General features: G+C 41.9%; 3 protein-coding genes across 16 annotated transcripts in view; all 3 read right to left on the reverse strand.

Annotated features, from left to right (window-relative positions):
• The window catches only part of LOC148338123 (protocadherin gamma-A11-like), a 244,584-nt gene that overhangs the window by 139,302 nt on the left and 84,579 nt on the right, over window positions 1–20,703 (reverse strand). For 2 of the 14 annotated variants that reach the window (XM_088293025.1, XM_088293000.1), the window contains exon 1: window positions 2,749–5,316. The exons of the other annotated variants lie outside the window; for them this stretch is intronic. In XM_088293025.1, the coding sequence (XP_088149151.1) occupies window positions 2,749–5,163 (2,415 nt within the window). In that variant the 5' untranslated portion in view covers window positions 5,164–5,316. Of the gene's footprint in view, window positions 1–2,748; window positions 5,317–20,703 lie in introns of those variants that run through there. 14 annotated transcript variants of the gene reach the window in all.
• Window positions 6,566–9,343, reverse strand: LOC148338130 (protocadherin beta-11-like). Its single transcript, XM_088294187.1, has one exon. It carries the CDS (start codon window positions 9,113–9,115, stop codon window positions 6,575–6,577), a length of 2,541 nt encoding a protein of 846 aa, XP_088150313.1. The 5' UTR covers window positions 9,116–9,343; the 3' UTR covers window positions 6,566–6,574.
• On the reverse strand, window positions 10,106–17,334 carry LOC148338131 (protocadherin beta-16-like). Its single transcript, XM_088292494.1, has 6 exons — window positions 16,832–17,334; window positions 14,775–15,550; window positions 12,709–12,802; window positions 12,489–12,630; window positions 10,481–11,468; window positions 10,106–10,150 (listed from the first exon to the last, which is right to left on the reverse strand). The coding sequence occupies exons 1-6, from the start codon at window positions 17,184–17,186 to the stop codon at window positions 10,106–10,108; spliced, it is 2,400 nt and encodes a 799-aa protein (XP_088148620.1). The 5' UTR covers window positions 17,187–17,334.

The raw sequence follows: 20,703 nt of genomic DNA on the forward strand, positions 1-20,703 counted from the left end.
CTAACCATGTGTTTAATGTGAATGCGAAATGTTTATATTTCGTATGGTTGTTCAATTACTGAATACAGTTAAGTGTGAAGTTTGAGTATACTGTGCACTAACATGTGTTAGGTGTCTGTTGTTACCGTTTTAGCATTGTGTATTGTTGCAGACCACAATAAATAAACTAGTCAACTGGAATATGTTCTTGAACAGGAGCAGACCCATCTGTACCTTGCCACTCTAAAATTTAATAACCGGGCAACATCATACTCTCTCCATGACCCTCTCTGCTTTATGCTCCTTTGAGATGGATAGAGTATATTAAGGTATGAAACGAACAGGTGACCAGGGTGAATCTGCTTCCCATCGTGTTACACAGCGAGACTGTTGCCTCACAGCAAATCTGACCAAATATGTGCACAGTAAAAGTGTAGAGTGGTTTTGGCAGTCACATTTTCCCCTCTAATTCCGTTGTATTTTCACATTTTTCAGTACAATTGCCTCCCATGGCCACGAGAGTGGGAGTTAATCTTCAGAATGGATCAAAATCTGAGGAAATCGACTCTCATCTGTGTAAAATGTGGGTGAGTAACCAATGTTCCCATCAAATTAAAGTTGATTTTTAATAATTTGGAGCATAATTAGGCCACCACTTTGAGGAAAATATACTCTAAGTAGTTTATTCTCTTCCAAGCTTAAATTTTACTAGTAAAATGTACTCCATGCAAATTACTGTGAACTCGCTCCTCTCACAGGCACACACTGCAGATCCACTTGGTCATCTCGCACATCCATTGTCAGATTTCCCTCTAACATTTTCTCACATGTGGAAACAGAACAGCTTGATTTGAGAATGAAACAAATGGAGAAAGAGCAGCTTCAAGAGCATATAGTGGAGGACCAACACGTAGAATATGAATGCCAGCACTCCAAATTCGAGTCAGAGAGGCACAACAGCTACAGGAGGAAGCCATTAGGACACAGTACAGGAGTCACGAACAAGTCAATTGGAAACGTGGTGATAGCTCAAGTAGCGAGAGAATTAGGTGGAGATAGGTCAGATGGTCACTTGTCACGAAAAAAAGCAAGCACAAGAATCGGATAGGGCCAGAGTCTCTCCATGCTCACCAGCAGCCTAGCATTTAAGCCTTTGGTCCCACTAGCTCTGCCGCCAGTGGGACACAGAGCACCACCTTAAGTCTCGCTGCCTTCGCCTCTCGCCACACATGCGACCCATCTTACAACAACCCTGGTAACACCTCAATTGACACAGTCTGCATGCCGTCAATATTCGGATTAAGGTGGAAAATTTGCGGTCTCTGAAATATTTGGGATATTTACATGCGTGAGCGGAGAGAGTTACTCCAGTATACATGGCAAGTAGAATATCACAATATAAACGGCGACGCACGGACCTCATAACGCAAACAGATGCGCAAACAGACTTTGTCCTACCTCCAACAGTGTGGTTCAATGCTATGTCTGAATTTTGCCATGTTTCTTCATTTTGTCTTGCGTATTTCTACTTTTTTGCGCGGCAGACAACTCACATGTAAGTGCTTCCTGGACTCAAAAGACAACGCTTTCAGAGAGAGCATGCGCAGAACACAAACCAATGTTCAGCTGAAAGGAGGTAAACCGATTGTTTTTATATGACAGAATATTTGAGTTAGAAAAGGCATAGCCCATGGGTATTCATATTCAGTTGTTGTTTTCTTTTTTTTTTTTTAGATTTTCTTTAGCACGTTTAGATGGCCTTTAAAAAAAACCAAATATTGCCAAAATTATTTACTGCATGAAATTATAGTAACTGGCCATATCGCTAGCACAGGGGTGGGCAAACATTTTGATTGGTGGGCCACAATGGGTTCTAAAATTTGACAGAGGGGCCGGACCAGGAGCAGATGGATGGAGTGTTTTGCTAACCTCACCTCATTGGAGAAAAAAAATCCAATTAATTTTAAATGAAAATGAACAAAAGCATTACAACAAAATATCTGCGTTTGACACACCAGAGTATTTAGAAAATAAAACATTAACAAGGTTTATTCATTTAATTTCTTTCAAGTTTGGCGGGCTGGATTAAAATGTTTAATGGGCCGCATGTGGGCCAGAGGCCGTAGTTTGCCCACACCTGCTCCAGTGCAAACTGAAGTTCAGCCACCAGTGAAACATATGGCTCCATCTACTACACAGCATCAAGCTCTGCCTCCACGGCTGCAAACAGCACATCTTTCTCCATCCATATCTTCTTGCCTGGCACCTGGGAACCACTATACTTCCAATGCAGCTTTTACCTGCCCAGTCGCACCATTGTCATCCTCCAGCTCTGCCTCAACCTGATCCACCTCAAGCAAAAATAGCTGATTTGCATCCACATTTTCCAACATGTGGTACTCCCTCTATGATCATCTCCATTTTAATGACAATGACGAAAATCACATGCTCAATGAGTGGCAAAAGAACAGGACCAAAATAAAATTAGTCCTTTATTGTAATTGGTGATTATCTACCTCTCACTAGAAAGATGAAGTGATCAGATTATTTTCAGACCATGTGAGCAAACTTACAAAATCAGCAATTAGTAAAATAACAGATTCCCCAGGCTTGTCTATTTCTTTATGAAGTTTTTCATATTGTACATAACATGACCATAACTACATTTTATTAAAATATAAACCTGACAGCACTATGTAGAAAAGCAGTGAGTAGGCATTACTCTGTGACTACAAAAATAGAGAAAGGTAATGTTGAAATTTCACTCACCAAGGTTGACATCTGTGAAAAGTTTCCTGACATCTGATTGTTCTTGTGCAGTGTTTCAGCATCAGCTTCATCCACACTCACTAAACTTTGACTCATGGCTTGCATGTTCTTCATGTCACTTTTTCGGGAGTCAGTGGTCCTGCACACCTCGTAATTGTACACGTGCGGGAGAGTCCCCGTCCCCAAAGTATCCGAGTAACGTGGCGGATAATACGGAATGACAGGCAGGTTGGAGTGGTACAGGACGCGAGACTGTCTCCACCTGTACACTTTGACTGATATGATAAGCAGCAAGCAGGTGATGAAGAGGAAGGAGACCACAGCCAGCGCCAAGACTAAGTAAAAAGTCAGCTTGTCATTGTACTCCTTGTCGTGCATGCTAAAGTCAGTAAACTCTGATAGCACTTGAGGGAAGCTGTCGGCCACCGCCACGTTAACAATGACTGTAGCTGAACGAGAGGGCTTCCCGTTGTCCTCCACGACAACAGTCAGTCTTTGTTTGACAGCATCTTTATCAGTCACTTGGCGGACAGTTCTTATTTCTCCATTGTGGAGGCCCACTTCAAACAGCGCCCGGTCTGTGGCTTTGTGCACTTTATAGGAGAGCCAGGCGTTCTGGCCAGAGTCCACATCCACCGCCACCACTTTAGTCACCAGATAGCCCACATCTGCCGAACGAGGCACCATTTCGGCCAGCAGTGAGCCGCCCGTCTGCACCGGGTACAGCACCTGAGGGCCGTTGTCGTTCTGGTCCTGGATCAGGATGCGAACTGTGGCTACAGAACTCAGTGGAGGGGATCCAGAGTCGCGGGCAGTAATGTTAAAGTCGAAGGACTTGATTTGTTCATAATCAAACGATCTATCTGCTTGGATGACACCATTCTCCGAATTAACTGAGACAAAAGAAGACACAGCTACTCCATTAATTTCTTTCTCCTCCAGGAAGTAAGACACTCTTGCATTTTGGCCCCAGTCTGCATCACTAGCACTGACAGTAAACACAGAAAACCCCGGAGAGTTGTTCTCTGGTACAATCTTACTGTATTCTGACTGATGGAATTTGGGTGGGTTGTCATTCACGTCAGATATTTTAACGTTGATGCTTTTAGTACTAGATAAAGGTGGAGAGCCTTGGTCAGACACTTCTATAGTCACATTATACTCAGGGACACTTTCGCGGTCTAAGAAATTTTCAGTTACTATTGTGTAGTAACCGGTTAGAGAAGACTCAATTTTAAAAGGCACGTCAGTGTTAATGGAACACTTGACAACACCGTTGCCCTCAGAGTCTTCATCATTCACATTAAAAACAGCAACAGTTGTGCCTGGGGGAGAATCCTCAGGTATGGATTGAGAAAATGACATAAGTTCTATAGTGGGGACATTGTCATTTTCATCAATTATGTTAACAATAACCTTACAGGAATCTGTATAACCGCCATGGTCACTAGCTTGGACGTTTAATTCGTAGTTGCTGGATTTTTCAAAATCTAAATTGCCGTCAATTTTAATCTCTCCTGTTTTGGTATTTATATCAAAAAGCAGATTTTCCTCTTTGGTCATGTGAGGAGTGGAATATGTGACGTCACCATTGAGGCCGGCATCAGCATCTTGTGCACTCACAGTCGTGATCAATGTTCCTACAGGTGAATTTTCTGGCACGTCGACCTTATAAACAGGTTGAGAGCAAACTGGCGCATTGTCGTTTGCATCCAGCACAGTGATTTCAATTCTCACCGTCCCTGATCTATGTGGCTCACCACCATCTGAAGCAATCAACATGAGTGTCAGACTCTCCTCCTTTTCTCGGTCTAAAGACTTCTGCAAAACCATTTCAAGAATCTTTCTTCCATTTTGCTGGTTCTGCATTTCTAATTTAAAATGATCCGATGGTTTTAGTGCATATTTCTGAATATCATTAATACCAACATCAGGGTCGGCTGCATTCGCTAGAGAGAAGCGAGTGCCCGGTGTAAGACTTTCAGCAATTTTAATATTAATTTCAGACTGTGGGAAAGACGGACTGTTGTCATTAATATCCACGACCTCCGCTGTTACACGATAAAGCTGGATTGGATTTTCTAAAATGATGTCAAAACTGAAGCTGCAGGGCGTCGTCTTTCCACAAAGCTCTTCTCGGTCGATGCGCTCTTTAATCACAAGTGTGCCTTTGTCTCGCTTTAACTCAACATACTGTCGGCCTCCTTTGGTAATAATACGAGCTTTACCTGCCACGAGTCTGCCCACATCCAAGCCCAAATCTCTCGCAATATTCCCAACAAAAGAGCCTTCCGCCTGCTCCTCCGGTATGGAATAGCGTGCTTGTCCAGTCACGGAGCGCAGCTCATAAAGACAAAGAATGACAAACAGTGTGCGCCATCGTCCTCTGACAGCGCGCATTGACATGCAACCCATTGTGGAATTAAAAAAATATATATACTAATTAACAAGGTAATTCCTTCAAGTGAAACCAGAATATCCTCAATCGAATAAAATGAAAATAAACTCGTAAATCCACGAAAAATCGCTCCTCTTCAAATGGCGAGCTGACCGCCTCTTTCTCGTCAACGCAGCTTTAAAAGGAGTCCAAGAGGAGGACTACAGCACAGAGTAGTTTCCCTCTAATTCAATGACGTGTCACCAGCGGCGCTTAGAGCATTTTCACAGTAGTGCACCTCTATTTATCAGAATCGGTTTGCCCTTTATTGTCATTATACTCAGTGTACAATGAAATTGGAGAGCTTCCCCTCTCCAAGTCAAAAATAAATGATAATGAAAAAAAAAAGAGTTTTGAAAAAGTGCACATGGTGACACATTGTTGCAGCAAAGGCAGTTATGTGCGATAGTTCACCATGTAGACGGCTCTCGGGAAGAAACTGTTTTCAGCCTTTTTGTCTTTGTTTTGATGGACCTGTAGCATTTTCATCAGGGTCATTTTTTTTAAATTAGATAATATTGCCGATATGAAAATACAGTATTATTATTCTTTTATTTGGAACGACACAACAGAAAATAAACAAAAAGAGGACCTTTAGATGACATCACAAATAAGTCTTTAGTTTAACAACGGAATTAAGAATACAACGAATTACTATAAATGATATTCTAACGACCGATGTCATTGTTATTGCATCCACAAAACGTTTTGAAACGTGAATAAAATTCCAGAGTGAAAACTCATTTTATTATTAAAATAAGTACAAGAATAATATTACTATTACAAGATTGCACGTTATACTGCAAAGAAACTATTCTTTTGCTTTAAAGAGGTCGAAACAAGTACCCAAGAAGTGATAAAACTGCTCTAGGTTGTAAGATTGTTGTACTGTTATCTATATTAGCAACGATTGAATGATGTCTACTTTTAAGGCAGCCGGAATGAATTTCAGTACCAAGGACAGCAACACGGAACATTCGTCTCTAAAGAATAAATTAAGCATTTTCGTCAGTGCTGTTGCATGTACACGAGTTACTCACTGAAATATACAATTTATAATAAAAACGTGCAGAAAATGAATCAAATACAATTGTACATTGAAGATGAAAAGGCACTGAACTCCATGCAACTCAATTGGGTGGCATTCAGTGAAGTCTACCCCAGTCAAGTAAAATATCTAATCGTGAGGCCCAATTTAGTTAGTCCTAAAACGTGCTCGGTAATGCACTGAACATGTAATTATGAGCTTTGATCTTGTGCTTTAAAAAGAGAATGCACGTGATTGTAACTTATTTACATTTTTTAAATAAATTTGCTTGGCATGTAAAAGTGGGTCACAAATCCATGAACATGCAGGAGTGTGACGCCGTTTGAGAATCCCAGGATGGACTACCAATTCCGTTTGTGAAGTAACGGAGGAAAAATTACCCTTGATATACTAACAGTTATGTATAAAAAGAATACTAAATACTTAAACAGCAAATAAAATTGAAACACTTGACTCACCAATGTTGACATCTGAGAAAGGTCTCCTGACATCTGCTTGTTCACATGCGACATGTCAGCATCAGCTCCATCCACACTCACTAAACTTTGACTCATGACTTGCATGTTCTTCATGTCACTTTTTCGGGAGTCAGTGGTCCTGCACACCTCGTAATTGTACACGTGCGGAAGAGTCCCCGTCCCCAAAGTATCCGAGTAACGTGGCGGATAATACGGAATGACAGGCAGGTTGGAGTGGTACAGGACGCGAGACTGTCTCCACCTGTACACTTTGACTGATATGATAAGCAGCAAGCAGGTGATGAAGAGGAAGGAGACCACAGCCAGCGCCAAGACTAAGTAAAAAGTCAGCTTGTCATTGTACTCCTTGTCGTGCATGCTAAAGTCAGTGAACTCTGACAGCACTTGAGGGAAGCTGTCGGCCACCGCCACGTTAACAATGACTGTAGCTGAACGAGAGGGCTTCCCGTTGTCCTCCACGACAACAGTCAGTCTTTGTTTGACAGCATCTTTATCAGTCACTTGGCGGACAGTTCTTATTTCTCCGTTGTGGAGGCCCACTTCAAACAGCGCCCGGTCTGTGGCTTTGTGCACTTTATAGGAGAGCCAGGCGTTCTGGCCAGAGTCCACATCCACCGCCACAACTTTAGTCACCAGATAGCCTACATCTGCCGAACGGGGCACCATTTCGGCCAGCAGCGAGCCGCCCGTCTGCACCGGGTACAGCACCTGAGGGCCATTGTCATTCTGGTCCTGGATCACGATGCGAACGCTCACATTGCTGCTGAGAGGAGGGGAGCCGCCATCTTGTGCTCTGACAATAAAAATCACCTCTTTGATTTGCTCGTAGTCGTATGAGCGAACTGCACTAATAATTCCACTTTCTGCATGAACAGACACATATTCACTAATTGGACTTCCTCCGATTTCACTCTGCGCCAACATGTAAGAGACACGAGCGTTCTGGCTTTCATCTGGGTCTTTGGCATTCACGCTTAGCACAGAAACACCTGGGGAGTTGTTTTCTGCAATATTCGCACGATAGATGCTGACCGGAAACACGGGAGCATTGTCATTCACGTCTGACACTTTCAAATTAAAGGTCTGTTTAGTGGAGAGGGGAGGGGAGCCAGCATCTGACGCAACAACTGTGATGTTATATTCTGACACACTTTCACGATCTAAAGCAGCATCTGTCATCAATAGAAAATAATTTCTCACATTGGATTTAATCCTAAATGGAACGCGGCCTTCAATCGCGCACCGCACGTGACCATTTTCTCCAGAGTCTAAATCTTTCAGGTTAATGATACCAATGGTGGTACCAGACGGGGAATCTTCTGACACAGGACTAGTGAAGGACATAACATTTATGACTGGGACATTATCATTTATATCCATGACTTCTATTTCGACTTTTGAAGACTCAGTCAAGCCACCTTGATCGTTAGCGTCAACCATGAATCGAATTATTTTGTCTTTCTCATAATCTAATTGTTTTGCAATAGAAATACATCCACTCACCTCGTCTATTTGAAACAAATCTGCTATATCGGCATTGGATTTTGAAAATGAGTACGTTACTATTCCATTTGAACCGCTATCTGCGTCAGTGGCATTAACAGTCACAACGTGGGTGCCTTTTGGTGCATTTTCAATCACTTTAGTTTTATATAAAGTTTGATTGAAGACGGGAGTATTATCATTGGCATCTAAAATAATAATTTCTATATTGACAGTACCTGATCTTTGTGGATTTCCCCCGTCAACAGCCACTAATTTTAAGGCAAGCCGCGGCTGTTCTTCTCTGTCTAAATCTTTCTGAAGCACCATTTCTGCATGCTTTCTGCCCCCTGGATTGGCGTGTTGTTTTAAAACGAAATGATCACTGGGTGTTAAAATGTAGCTCTGAAGACCGTTCGCTTCCACATCAGCATCTTGTGCACTTTCCAGAACAAAACGAGAGCCAAGTACAGCAGATTCGATTACTTCAAATCGCAAATGATTGTTTTTAAAAGTGGGAGCATTGTCATTTACGTCCAACACTTCGATGGTCACGGGATGCAGTTCCATGGGATTTTCCAATAAAATCTCAAAGGTGAAACTGCACGGTGTCACGTCTCCACACAGCTGCTCTCGATCTATCCTCTCATTGACAACCAGAAGCCCTTTGTCCGCCCTCAGCTCGGCGTACTGGACGTCGTCCCCGGTCACGATGCGGGCACGCCTAGAACGGAGTCTTTTCAGATCCAATCCGAGATCTTGGGCCACATTTCCGACGAGCGAGCCCTTTTTCATCTCCTCTGGGATCGAGTAGCGGATTTGCCCCTGCGTTCCATTTAGAAAAAAACACCAAAAGACAAAGAGGCAGGCTGCTCGTCGCCATATTTCTCCTGCGCTAACATGAATAGCTCCAGACTCCATATTGAAGTAAACAATATTTCAATAAGGTGAACCAATCGAAAACGGATTCTTAGAAACCCGGTGAAATTATTTTAGCCTAATTTAGCTCCACGGTTATAAGTTGTTCACACGAAGCTCTCTTGTGCAAAATGGCAGTGACAGAGGAGGGAGCTGCTCTGCATCATGCAGGACAGAAAAATTCATTCAATGTGCAACAGCGCCGTTTAGAGGCGCCTATGTGAAATTTGAAATGTGAGACTGCACATTTCAGCATATGAAAAACGTATACTTTAAAATACGACATTCGTAGTTTCATAGCTTTATAAAAATACAAAATGACAAGAAAATTACATAAATACACGTTTTTCTAATAAGCCGTAATTCCCAAAAACACTCAATAAACACAATTGCTTGATTATAGTTAAGAGTAAGATAAATTATATAAATGATAACTGATTAACTCCGAAGCGTGAGCGTCATTCAACAAATCAAGTGAAAGCAGTCCTTTAGCACCACGGACAGAGACACAGCTGCGTTTGGCGCTCATTGTTCACTTGGAGTCAGGAAACGTATGAGCAGTAGGTTGCATGATTGGAAAGTAGTACAAAAAATGCGGATTATTGATACACTATACTTGGCATCAGACCTCCTGTTTAGGTGTTTCATTCCAGATTATTAACATTTATCAATTCGTTTGGTAAAGCCCTGGACTTCGCAGTTGTGCATGATTTTAAGACTTTTAAAACTGCAATAAATCTTGACGAGGCACTTCACTGTAAGGAAATACACACTGCTTTCTGTTTAAAATAGTACCAACAATAAAGGTACTAAATACAGAAGTACAAGCACGACCAAAAGTGAAGAAATGAATGAATCTCTGGATCGGACTCACTATCATGCCCGGTGTATAGTTCAAGTGCCATGTGAATTATTTGATTATTAGAAAGTTGAATGATCAGGTCTTCCTATGGTAAATCTTAGAGAAAAAGAACCCATGATGTAAAATAAAATCTAGGACAAGAACCTCTTCATCAAGAAATCCAGGTAATGGGTCTTCTACGGTGACCATGGACTGAAAAAAAATGCTAAGTAAAAATTTGAGTGCAGCTCATAGCACGGTAATAAAAGTCTGGGTTTGTCTTCTGTCTCTCTTCGTTCAAATACAAGACTATCATGGCAAGCCTACAAAAGTCATCAGTGATCAAATAATGACAGACATTACGTTTAAGTTACTGTGACTTTTACATATAAGACTTCATTCAACATGACAGTCTTGCAGCCACTGTACATCGACAGTGATGAGGCATGCAACCCAACATTATAACACAGAAACAAGTGACAGCTATCATTTACAAAACAAATACAAAATTTAAACATTTGACTCACCAAGGTTGACATCTGAGAGAAGTTTCCTGACATCTGCTTGTTCACGTGTGGTGTATCAGCATCAGCTCCATCCACACTCACTAAACTTTGACTCATGGCTTGCATGTTCTTCATGTCACTTTTTCTGGAGTCAGTGGTCCTGCACACCTCGTAATTGTACACATGCGGGAGAGTCCCCGTCCCCAAAGTATCCGAGTAACGTGGCGGATAATACGGAATGGCAGGCAGGTTGGAGTGGTACAGGACGCGAGACTGTCTCCACCTGTACACTTTGACTGATATGATAAGCAGCAAGCAGGTGATGAAGAGGAAGGAGACCACAGCCAGCGCCAAGACTAAGTAAAAAGTCAGCTTGTCATTGTACTCCTTGTCGTGCATGCTAAAGTCAGTGAACTCTGACAGCACTTGAGGGAAGCTGTCGGCCACCGCCACGTTAACAATGACTGTAGCTGAACGAGAGGGCTTCCCGTTGTCCTCCACGACAACAGTCAGTCTTTGTTTGACAGCATCTTTATCAGTCACTTGGCGGACAGTTCTTATTTCTCCATTGTGGAGGCCCACTTCAAACAGCGCCCGGTCTGTGGCTTTGTGCACTTTATAGGAGAGCCAGGCGTTCTGGCCAGAGTCCACATCCACCGCCACCACTTTAGTCACCAGATAGCCCACATCTGCAGAACGAGGCACCATTTCGGCCAGCAGCGAGCCGCCCGTCTGCACCGGGTACAGCACCTGAGGGCCGTTGTCGTTCTGGTCCTGGATCGCGATGCGAACTGTGGCTACAGAACTCAGTGGAGGGGATCCAGAGTCGCGGGCAGTAATGTTAAATTCAAAGGACTTGATTTGTTCATAATCAAATGATCTATCTGCTTGGATGACACCATTCTCCGAATTGACGGAGACAAATGAAGACACTGCTACTCCATTAATTTCTTTCTCCTCCAGGAAGTAAGACACCCTTGCATTTTGGCCCCAGTCTGCATCACTAGCACTGACAGTAAACACAGAAAAACCAGGAGAGTTGTTCTCTGGTACAATCTTACTGTATTCTGACTGATGGAATTTGGGTGGGTTGTCATTCACGTCAGATATTTTAACGTTGATGCTTTTACTATTTGACAGAGGTGGAGAGCCTTGATCAGACACTTCTATAGTCACATTATATTCAGTGACACTTTCGCGGTCTAAGAAATTTTCAGTCACTATTGTGTAATAACCGGTTAGAGAAGACTCAATTTTAAAAGGAACGTCAGTGTTAATGGAACACTTGACAACACCGTTGCCCTCAGAGTCTTCGTCATTCACGTTAAAAACAGCAACAGTTGTGCCTGGGGGAGAATCCTCTGGTATGGATTGAGAAAAAGACATTAGCTTAATGGTGGGAACATTGTCATTCTTATCAATTATGTTTACTATAACTTTACACGTATCTGTATAACCGCCATGGTCACTAGCCTGGACCTTCAACTGAAAATTTTTGGACTTTTCAAAATCTAATACACCAATAATTTTGATTTCACCTGTTTTAACATTTATATTAAAAAGCTGATTTTCCTCTTTGTTCATATGAGGACTGGAGTAAGTGACGTCACCATTGAGGCCTGCGTCCACATCTTGTGCACTCACAGTCGTGATCAATGTTCCTACAGGTGAATTTTCTGGCACATCGACCTTATAAACAGGTTGAGTGCACACTGGTGCATTATCGTTTGCATCCAGCACAGTTATTTGAATTCTCACCGTCCCTGTTCTATGTGGCTCACCACCATCTGAAGCAATCAACATCAGTGTGAGACTCTCTTCTTTCTCTCTGTCTAAAGTCTTCTGCAAGACCATTTCTATAACACCCTCACCATCTGGTTGATTATGTATTTCCAATTTAAAATTATTCAATGGTTTAAGTGTGTACTTCTGAATATCATTAATACCAACGTCTGGGTCGGCTGCATTTGTGAGAGAGAAACGAGTGCCGACTGCAGCATTTTCCGCAATTTTCAAATTCATTTCAGACTGAGGGAAAGACGGACTGTTGTCATTAATGTCCACGACCTCCACTGTTACATGATAAAGCTGGATCGGATTTTCTAAAATTACGTCAAAACTGAAGCTGCAGGGCGTCGTCTTTCCACAAAGCTCCTCTCGGTCGATGCGCTCTTTAATCACAAGCGTGCCTTTGTCTCGTTTTAAATCAACATACTGTTGATCTTCTTTTGTGATAATACGAGCTTTACCTGCCACGAGTCTGCCCACATCCAAGCCCAAATCTCTCGCAATATTTCCAACAAAAGAGCCTTCCGCCTGCTCCTCCGGTATGGAATAGCGAGCCTGTCCAGTCACGGAGCGCAGCTCACAGAGACAAAGAATGACAAACAGTGTGCGCCATCGGCCTCTGACAGCAGCGCTCATCCACATTAAATCCATAGTATGAGAAAAACTAAGAAATACAGAAATATCAAGCCGGTTCATTGTAATGCAATCCGTCGATCCCCAATAAAAAAAAAGCCCAAAACAAACACAAGAATCCGCTGTAATAGTGTCTTAATTTGGCGGTCTGACCGTCGTCTTTCTCAGCTGTGAAGCACTAAGGGGAGTCCAAGAGGAGGACTCCAGCACGGACTATTTTCCCTCTAATTCTATGACGTGCCACTAGCGGCGCTTAGAGTATGTTTTGATTAGTGCACCGTCATATTTTATAAATACGTATGGAAAACTATACAATATTAATGGATAGCATTTTGATCTGTGGCCATGCATTGTCAATAACAAAACACGGACAAATATGCTTAAATTGATGTATGTGATTTTTTATGGATAATGTTTTTTTATGGATAATGTGTTATATTTTGTTATTATCAATATGGCGGTATTATAATCAGGTTGAAAATTAAGTTTACTGATTAATTGGGATACATAACGCATTTTTTAAGAGAATGATTGAAAATATATATCTTTATTTTACATCTCGCATTTCTATATATTTTGGCCCATGTCTTTAATATTGCACTCATATTTGTTTTGGAGAAAAGCAACACTTGAGTCTAAATATAAATTTAATTATGAGAGTAAGTTTTAAACCAATATTCGGCAAGGCTTTTAAACTCTTGGGCATTTTAATATCAATTTGTTCAATAAATTGGGTCAGAAACAAACAACAAAGTAGTGGTAAAACAGCTTAATCTTGTAATAAATCTTAGCCTAAAATGTATTAATCGTTACCTTCGATTTTAGGATGCGCATGCGCAAGTAGGCCACAAGTGTTTCCAGTTCAATGGACCACGACATTGAATGTGATCGCCACAGACTAAAGACACGAGTTGAGTACATTTGTCAGTGCTAGTACACCATTTACATACTGGCAAGGATATAGCCTGTATTTTTTATTTTATTTCTATAAAGATGGCTGATGAATGACGAATCACATTATAACAACGACCACACTTAAAATGCATGCTTGGAAATATAGCCACATGTATTGCAATTTAATGCCGGACAAAATACTTAATTGTTGCACTATAGGCGAATTTTCACTCTTATACATCATCATTATTTGCATTTCTGAACACTTCCACCCAATATTTCCTAAACGAGATAAATGCTTTTACTCGAATACATTTCCCAAGTTCCTCTTCGTTTGTGGAGTCATTATTACAAAATAAACTCAAAAGAAAATGTTTGTTAATGTGACAGAATTAAATGGTCATGGCGCCGGTAGTGGAAGTTTCTGAAAATCAGACGCTGGCGATCAGAAAGTCATGATTTTGGCGCACCGGAAGTATTTAAACTCGCTGTCGCTCGTTTCGGCTGAGGCCAGAAGACATCAGCGTCATTTAACCGCCTCATGAACTTGGATCATGGCCAACACGCAGATCTTTTTCAACACCACTGGGCAAAATAAATAAATAAATACATCATTGTACAAAGTGAAAATAACGTTTAGAAAATAAATCATGCCTAAGATGTTTAATACATTGACTTTGAATATTTGAAGTGTTGCATACAACTAATATAACAAAGTCACTTTGGATACTTAGCCCATAGGATAATGTTGGGAACGTTCAAATATTTACTCAAGTAATACTCGACAAGTGATTTTGATGTCTAACGGAATAATTCACTTTTAGAATTGTGTACTTTTACTCATTTAAGCTGCCAGGTACTTCATACAATGCTGCAAAAACGTGACTAATATAAGCACTGATTCAAAAACAATGAAACTATACTGCTGGTTTTTAGTATTATCAATTTTTGATGAACCCTTGAAACTGTACACAAATATTGAATAAAATATTTCACTCACCAATGTTGACATCTGAGAAAGGTCTCCAGACATCTGCTTGTTCACATGCGACATGTCAGCATCAGCTCCATCCACACTCACTAAACTTTGACTCATGGCTTGCATGTTCTTCATGTCGCTTTTTCTAGAGTCAGTGGTCCTGCACACCTCGTAATTGTACACATGCGGGAGAGTCCCCGTCCCCAAAGTATCCGAGTAACGTGGCGGGTAATACGGAATGACAGGCAGATTGGAGTGGTACAGGACGCGAGACTGTCTCCACCTGTACACTTTGACTGATATGATAAGCAGCAAGCAGGTGATGAAGAGGAAGGAGACCACAGCCAGCGCCAAGACTAAGTAAAAAGTCAGCTTGTCATTGTACTCCTTGTCGTGCATGCTAAAGTCAGTGAACTCTGACAGCACTTGAGGGAAGCTGTCGGCCACCGCCACGTTAACAATGACTGTCGCTGAACGAGAGGGCTGCCCGTTGTCCTCCACGACAACAGTCAGTCTTTGTTTGACAGCATCTTTATCAGTCACTTGGCGAACAGTTCTTATTTCTCCATTGTGGAGGCCCACTTCAAACAGCGCCCGGTCTGTGGCTTTGAGCACTTTATAGGAGAGCCAGGCGTTCTGGCCAGAGTCCACATCCACCGCCACCACTTTAGTCACCAGATAGCCCACATCTGCAGAACGTGGCACCATTTCGGCCAGCAGCGAGCCGCCCGTCTGCACCGGGTACAGCACCTGAGGGCCGTTGTCGTTCTGGTCCTGGATCGAGATGCGAACTGTGGCTACAGAACTCAGTGGAGGGGATCCAGAGTCGCGGGCAGTAATGTTAAATTCAAAGGACTTGATTTGTTCATAATCAAATGATCTATCTGCTTGGATGACACCATTCTCCGAATTAACCGAGACAAAAGAAGACACAGCTACTCCATTAATTTCTTTCTCCTCCAGGAAGTAAGACACCCTTGCATTTTGACCCCAGTCTGCATCACTAGCACTGACAGTAAACACAGAAAAACCCGGAGAGTTGTTCTCTGGTACAATCTTACTGTATTCTGACTGATGGAATTTGGGTGGGTTGTCATTCACGTCAGATATTTTAACGTTGATGCTTTTACTACTAGATAGAGGTGGAGAGCCTTGGTCAGTCACTGTTATGGTGATATTATATTCAGGAACACGTTCGCGGTCTAAGAAATTTTCAGTCACTAATGTGTAATAACCTGTTAGAGAAGACTCAATTTTAAAAGGAACGTCAGTGTTAATGGAACACTTGACAACACCGTTGCCCTCAGAGTCTTCATCATTCACATTAAAAACAGAAACAGTTGTGCCTGGGGGAGAATCCTCAGGTATGGATTGAGAAAATGACATAAGTTCTATAATAGGCACATTGTCATTTTCATCCATTATGTTCACAATAACTTTGCATGTATCTGTAAATCCTCCATGATCACTAGCATGAATCTGCAAATTAAAGTTTTTTGACTTTTCAAAATCTAATGCACCAATAATTTTAATTTCACCTGTTTTAACATTTATATTAAAAAGCTGATTTTCCTCTTTGGTCATATGAGGACTGGAGTAAGTGACGTCACCATTGAGGCCTGCATCCGCATCTTGTGCACTCACAGTCGTGATCAATGTTCCTACAGGTGAATTTTCTGGCACATCGACCTTATAAACAAGTTGAGTGCACACTGGTGCATTATCGTTTGCATCCAGCACAGTTATTTGAATTCTCACCGTCCCTGATCTATGAGGCTCACCACCATCTGAAACAATCAACATCAGTGTCAGACTCTCCTCTTTTTCGCGGTCTAAAGACTTCTGCAAAACCATTTCTATTACACGCTGACCATCCGGTTGATTATGGACTTCTAATTTAAAATCAGTTGTTTTAAGTGCATATTTTTGAATATCATTAATACCAACATCAGGGTCGGCTGCATTCGCAAGAGAGAAGCGAGTGCCCGGTGTAACACTTTCAGCGATTTTAATATTAATTTCAGACTGTGGAAAAGACGGACTGTTGTCATTAATGTCCACGACCTCCACTGTTACACGATAAAGCTGGATCGGATTTTCTAAAATTACGTCAAAACTGAAGCTGCAGGGCGTCGTCTTTCCACAAAGCTCCTCTCGGTCGATGCGCTCTTTAATCACAAGTGTGCCTTTGTCTCGCTTTAACTCAACATACTGTCGGCCTCCTTTGGTAATAATACGAGCTTTACCTGCCACGAGTCTGCCCACATCCAAGCCCAAATCTCTCGCAATATTTCCAACAAAAGAGCCTTCCACTTGCTCCTCCGGTATGGAATAGCGAGCCTGTCCAGTCACGAAGCGCAGCTCACAGAGACAAAGAATGACAAACAGTGTGCGCCATCGGCCTCTTACGAGGTGCATCCACAAAACTTCCATCGTGAATGAACAAATTAAAAAATAACAAGTTGATTCCTTTAAGTAGTATCAGAGTATCTTCAATCAAAAAAAAAATCTCAAATAAATGCGTGAATCCAGGGAAAACGTTCCTCTTCAAATGGCGAGCTGACTGTGGTGTTTATCAGCAGCGAAGCTTCACCGGAGTCCAAGAGGAGGACGATACTGCGCAGACCCTCTAATTCAATGACGTATCACTAGCGGCGCTCAGAGCATTTTCGTGGTAGTGCAACTCGGTATAATTGGCTCTTATCAAAATGATATGGTAAGAACAAAAAGCGTGTGTGGGAAATTTTATTTGAAAAATAAATGCATGATCGTAAAGAACAAGCTGGAATAATGTAAGCTTTCTTTTGTGAACCTTTCTGGTCCAAAAGATCTCTACGACTGAATGCGCTCAGAGCATTTTCACAGTAGTGCAACTCGTTATAATTGTTGCGTGCGGAGGAAATTAAATATTTAAAGAAAATCAATTGCGCAAAGAATTTCTAGTTGCAATTATGTATATTTCCTTCCATCTATTATATGTACCGCTTCTCCTCACCAGGGACGCGAGGGGTGCTGGAGCTTATCCCAGCTGTCTTTGGGCAGTAGGCGGGGGACACCCTGAACTGGTCACCAACCAATTTCAGGGCACACAGACAAAAGAACAGCCGCTATCACACTCTTACCTAGGGGCAATTTAAATCAACCATCATGTTTGTTTTTGGAATGTGGGAGGAAACTGGAGTACCCGGAGGAAACCTCACGCAGGCACATGGAGAACATGCAAACTCCACACAGGAAGGACGTAGTCTGGATCGAACCCACGACCTCAGCACTGTGAGGCCATCGTGCTTACCAGTCGACCATCATGCTGCCATAAGGTATGTTTATTCGTGTAAAAATTTGAAGACCAAAATATTTTCACTATTAGAAAAAAAAATACCACTTTTACCAATACGTAAAAAAACACCATTAACATATGTAATTTGTTCAGTGTACTCAGTATCATAAAAATTTTTACAGATGAAAAACAGTATTTTCTAAGTGGAAAGACTCTCAGCAACACATTTTGAATGAGTATTAAAATCAAGAAGATACAATATGAAAATAAATAACTTCTTTACTTTAAATGCTTCAAGAAATACAAGACAATTAGCCAAGATGTGAAGAAAAATTAACAGCAAAATTCAACTGTATGTTAACTAGTCGCAGTGGGTGAATAAACGAAAGTCAATCAATTCCAGAACCATGGACAGCGACGTCAGGAATCCTTCAAAAACGAAAGATTTCCATCGTGCAAAACTTCAGCATTTTTTAAAAGAATTTACCCATAAAACACGGCTTCTTTCCTACAAAAATGATTACTTGTTACATGCTAACTGTGTTTTTGTGAAGTTAATTAAAGCAAAATATCGCAAGCAGAATTGAAAAATAAAAATGTACAGCTATATAGACGAACTTTTCATGCCCTGTTTTACAATTCAGAAATGACTGGCAAAAAAAGTAGACCATGAACAGAATTTAATTTCTTAAGACGAGGCCAACAGTGAAAAAAATAGAATGAGAAGACAAAAATTGAAACATTTGACTCACCAAGGTTGACATCTGTGAACAGTTTCCAAACATCTGCTTGTTGTCATGCGGCATGTCAGCATCAGCTCCATCCACACTCACTAAACTTTGACTCATGGCTTGCATGTTCTTCATGTCACTTTTTCTAGAGTCAGTGGTCCTGCACACCTCGTAATTGTACACGTGCGGGAGAGTCCCCGTCCCCAAGGTATCCGAGTAACGTGGCGGATAATACGGAATGACAGGCAGGTTGGAGTGGTACAGGACGCGAGACTGTCTCCACCTGTACACTTTGACTGATATGATAAGCAGCAAGCAGGTGATGAAGAGGAAGGAGACCACAGCCAGCGCCAAGACTAAGTAAAAAGTCAGCTTGTCATTGTACTCCTTGTCGTGCATGCTAAAGTCAGTGAACTCTGACAGCACTTGAGGGAAGCTGTCGGCCACCGCCACGTTAACAATGACTGTAGCTGAACGAGAGGGCTTCCCGTTGTCCTCCACGACAACAGTCAGTCTTTGTTTGACAGCATCTTTATCAGTCACTTGGCGGACAGTTCTTATTTCTCCGTTGTGGAGGCCCACTTCAAACAGCGCCCGGTCCGTGGCTTTGTGGACTTTATAGGAGAGCCAGGCGTTCTGGCCAGAGTCCACATCAACCGCCACAACTTTAGTCACCAGATAGCCCACATCTGCCGAACGAGGCACCATTTCAGCCAGCAGCGAGCCGCCCGTCTGCACCGGGTACAGCACCTGGGGGCCGTTGTCGTTCTGGTCCTGTATCACAATGCGAACGCTCACGTTGCTGCTGAGATGAGGGGAGCCGCCATCTTGTGCTCTGACAATAAATATCAGCTCTTTGATTTGCTCGTAGTCGTATGAGCGAACTGCACTAATAATTCCACTTTCTACATTAACAGACACATATTCACTAATTGGACTTCCTCCTATTTCACTCTTCTCCAAAATGTAAGAGACACGAGCGTTCTGGTTTTCATCTGGGTCTTTGGCGCGAACGCTTAGCACAGAAACACCTGGGGAGTTGTTTTCTGCAATATTCGCACTATAGATGCGGACCGGAAACACGGGAGAATTGTCATTCACGTCTGACACTTTCAAATTAAAGGTCTGTTGAGTGGAAAGGGGAGGGGAGCCAGCATCTGACGCAACAACTGTGATGTTATATTCTGACACGCTTTCACGATCTAAAGCAGCATCTGTCGTCAATGCAAAATAATTTCTCACATTGGATTTAATTCTAAATGGAACGCGGCCTTCAATCGCGCACCGCACGTGACCATTTTCCCCAGAATCTAAGTCTTTCAGGTTAATAATACCAATGGTGGTACCAGCAGGGGAATCTTCTGACACAAGACTAGTGAAGGACATAACATTTATGACTGGGACATTATCATTTATATCCATGACTTCTATTTCGACTTTCGTAGAGACAGCAAACAGACCTTGATCTTTAGCTTCAACCATGAATTCTATTGTTTTGTCTTTTTCATAATCTACTTGTTTTGCTACAGATATACGTCCTGTCACATCGTCTATTTGAAACAGATCTGCTATTCCTGCATTTAATTTTGAAAATGAGTATGTTACTATTCCATTTGAACCGCTATCAGCATCAGTAGCATTCACGGTCAAAACGAGGGTGCCTTTTGGTGCATTTTCAATTAATTTCGCTTTATAAATTGTTTGATTAAAAACAGGAGCATTGTCATTAGCATCTTGAATGTTGATATCTATATTTACTGTACCTGATCTTTGTGGATTTCCCCCGTCCACGGCTACCAACCTTAATGAGAGTCGCGGCTGTTCTTCTCTGTCTAAGGCTTTCTGAAGCATCATTTCTGCATATTTTCTACCCCCCGGACTGACGTGTTGCTTCAAAATAAAATGATCACTCGGTGTTAAAATATAGCTCTGCAGGCCGTTT

This window comes from Idiotropiscis lumnitzeri, chromosome 4 (genome assembly GCF_059441095.1).
Source record: "Idiotropiscis lumnitzeri isolate Australia: NSW breed Sydney's pygmy pipehorse chromosome 4, RoL_Ilum_1.0, whole genome shotgun sequence".
In the NCBI taxonomy this organism is placed as follows: domain Eukaryota; kingdom Metazoa; phylum Chordata; class Actinopteri; order Syngnathiformes; family Syngnathidae; genus Idiotropiscis; species Idiotropiscis lumnitzeri.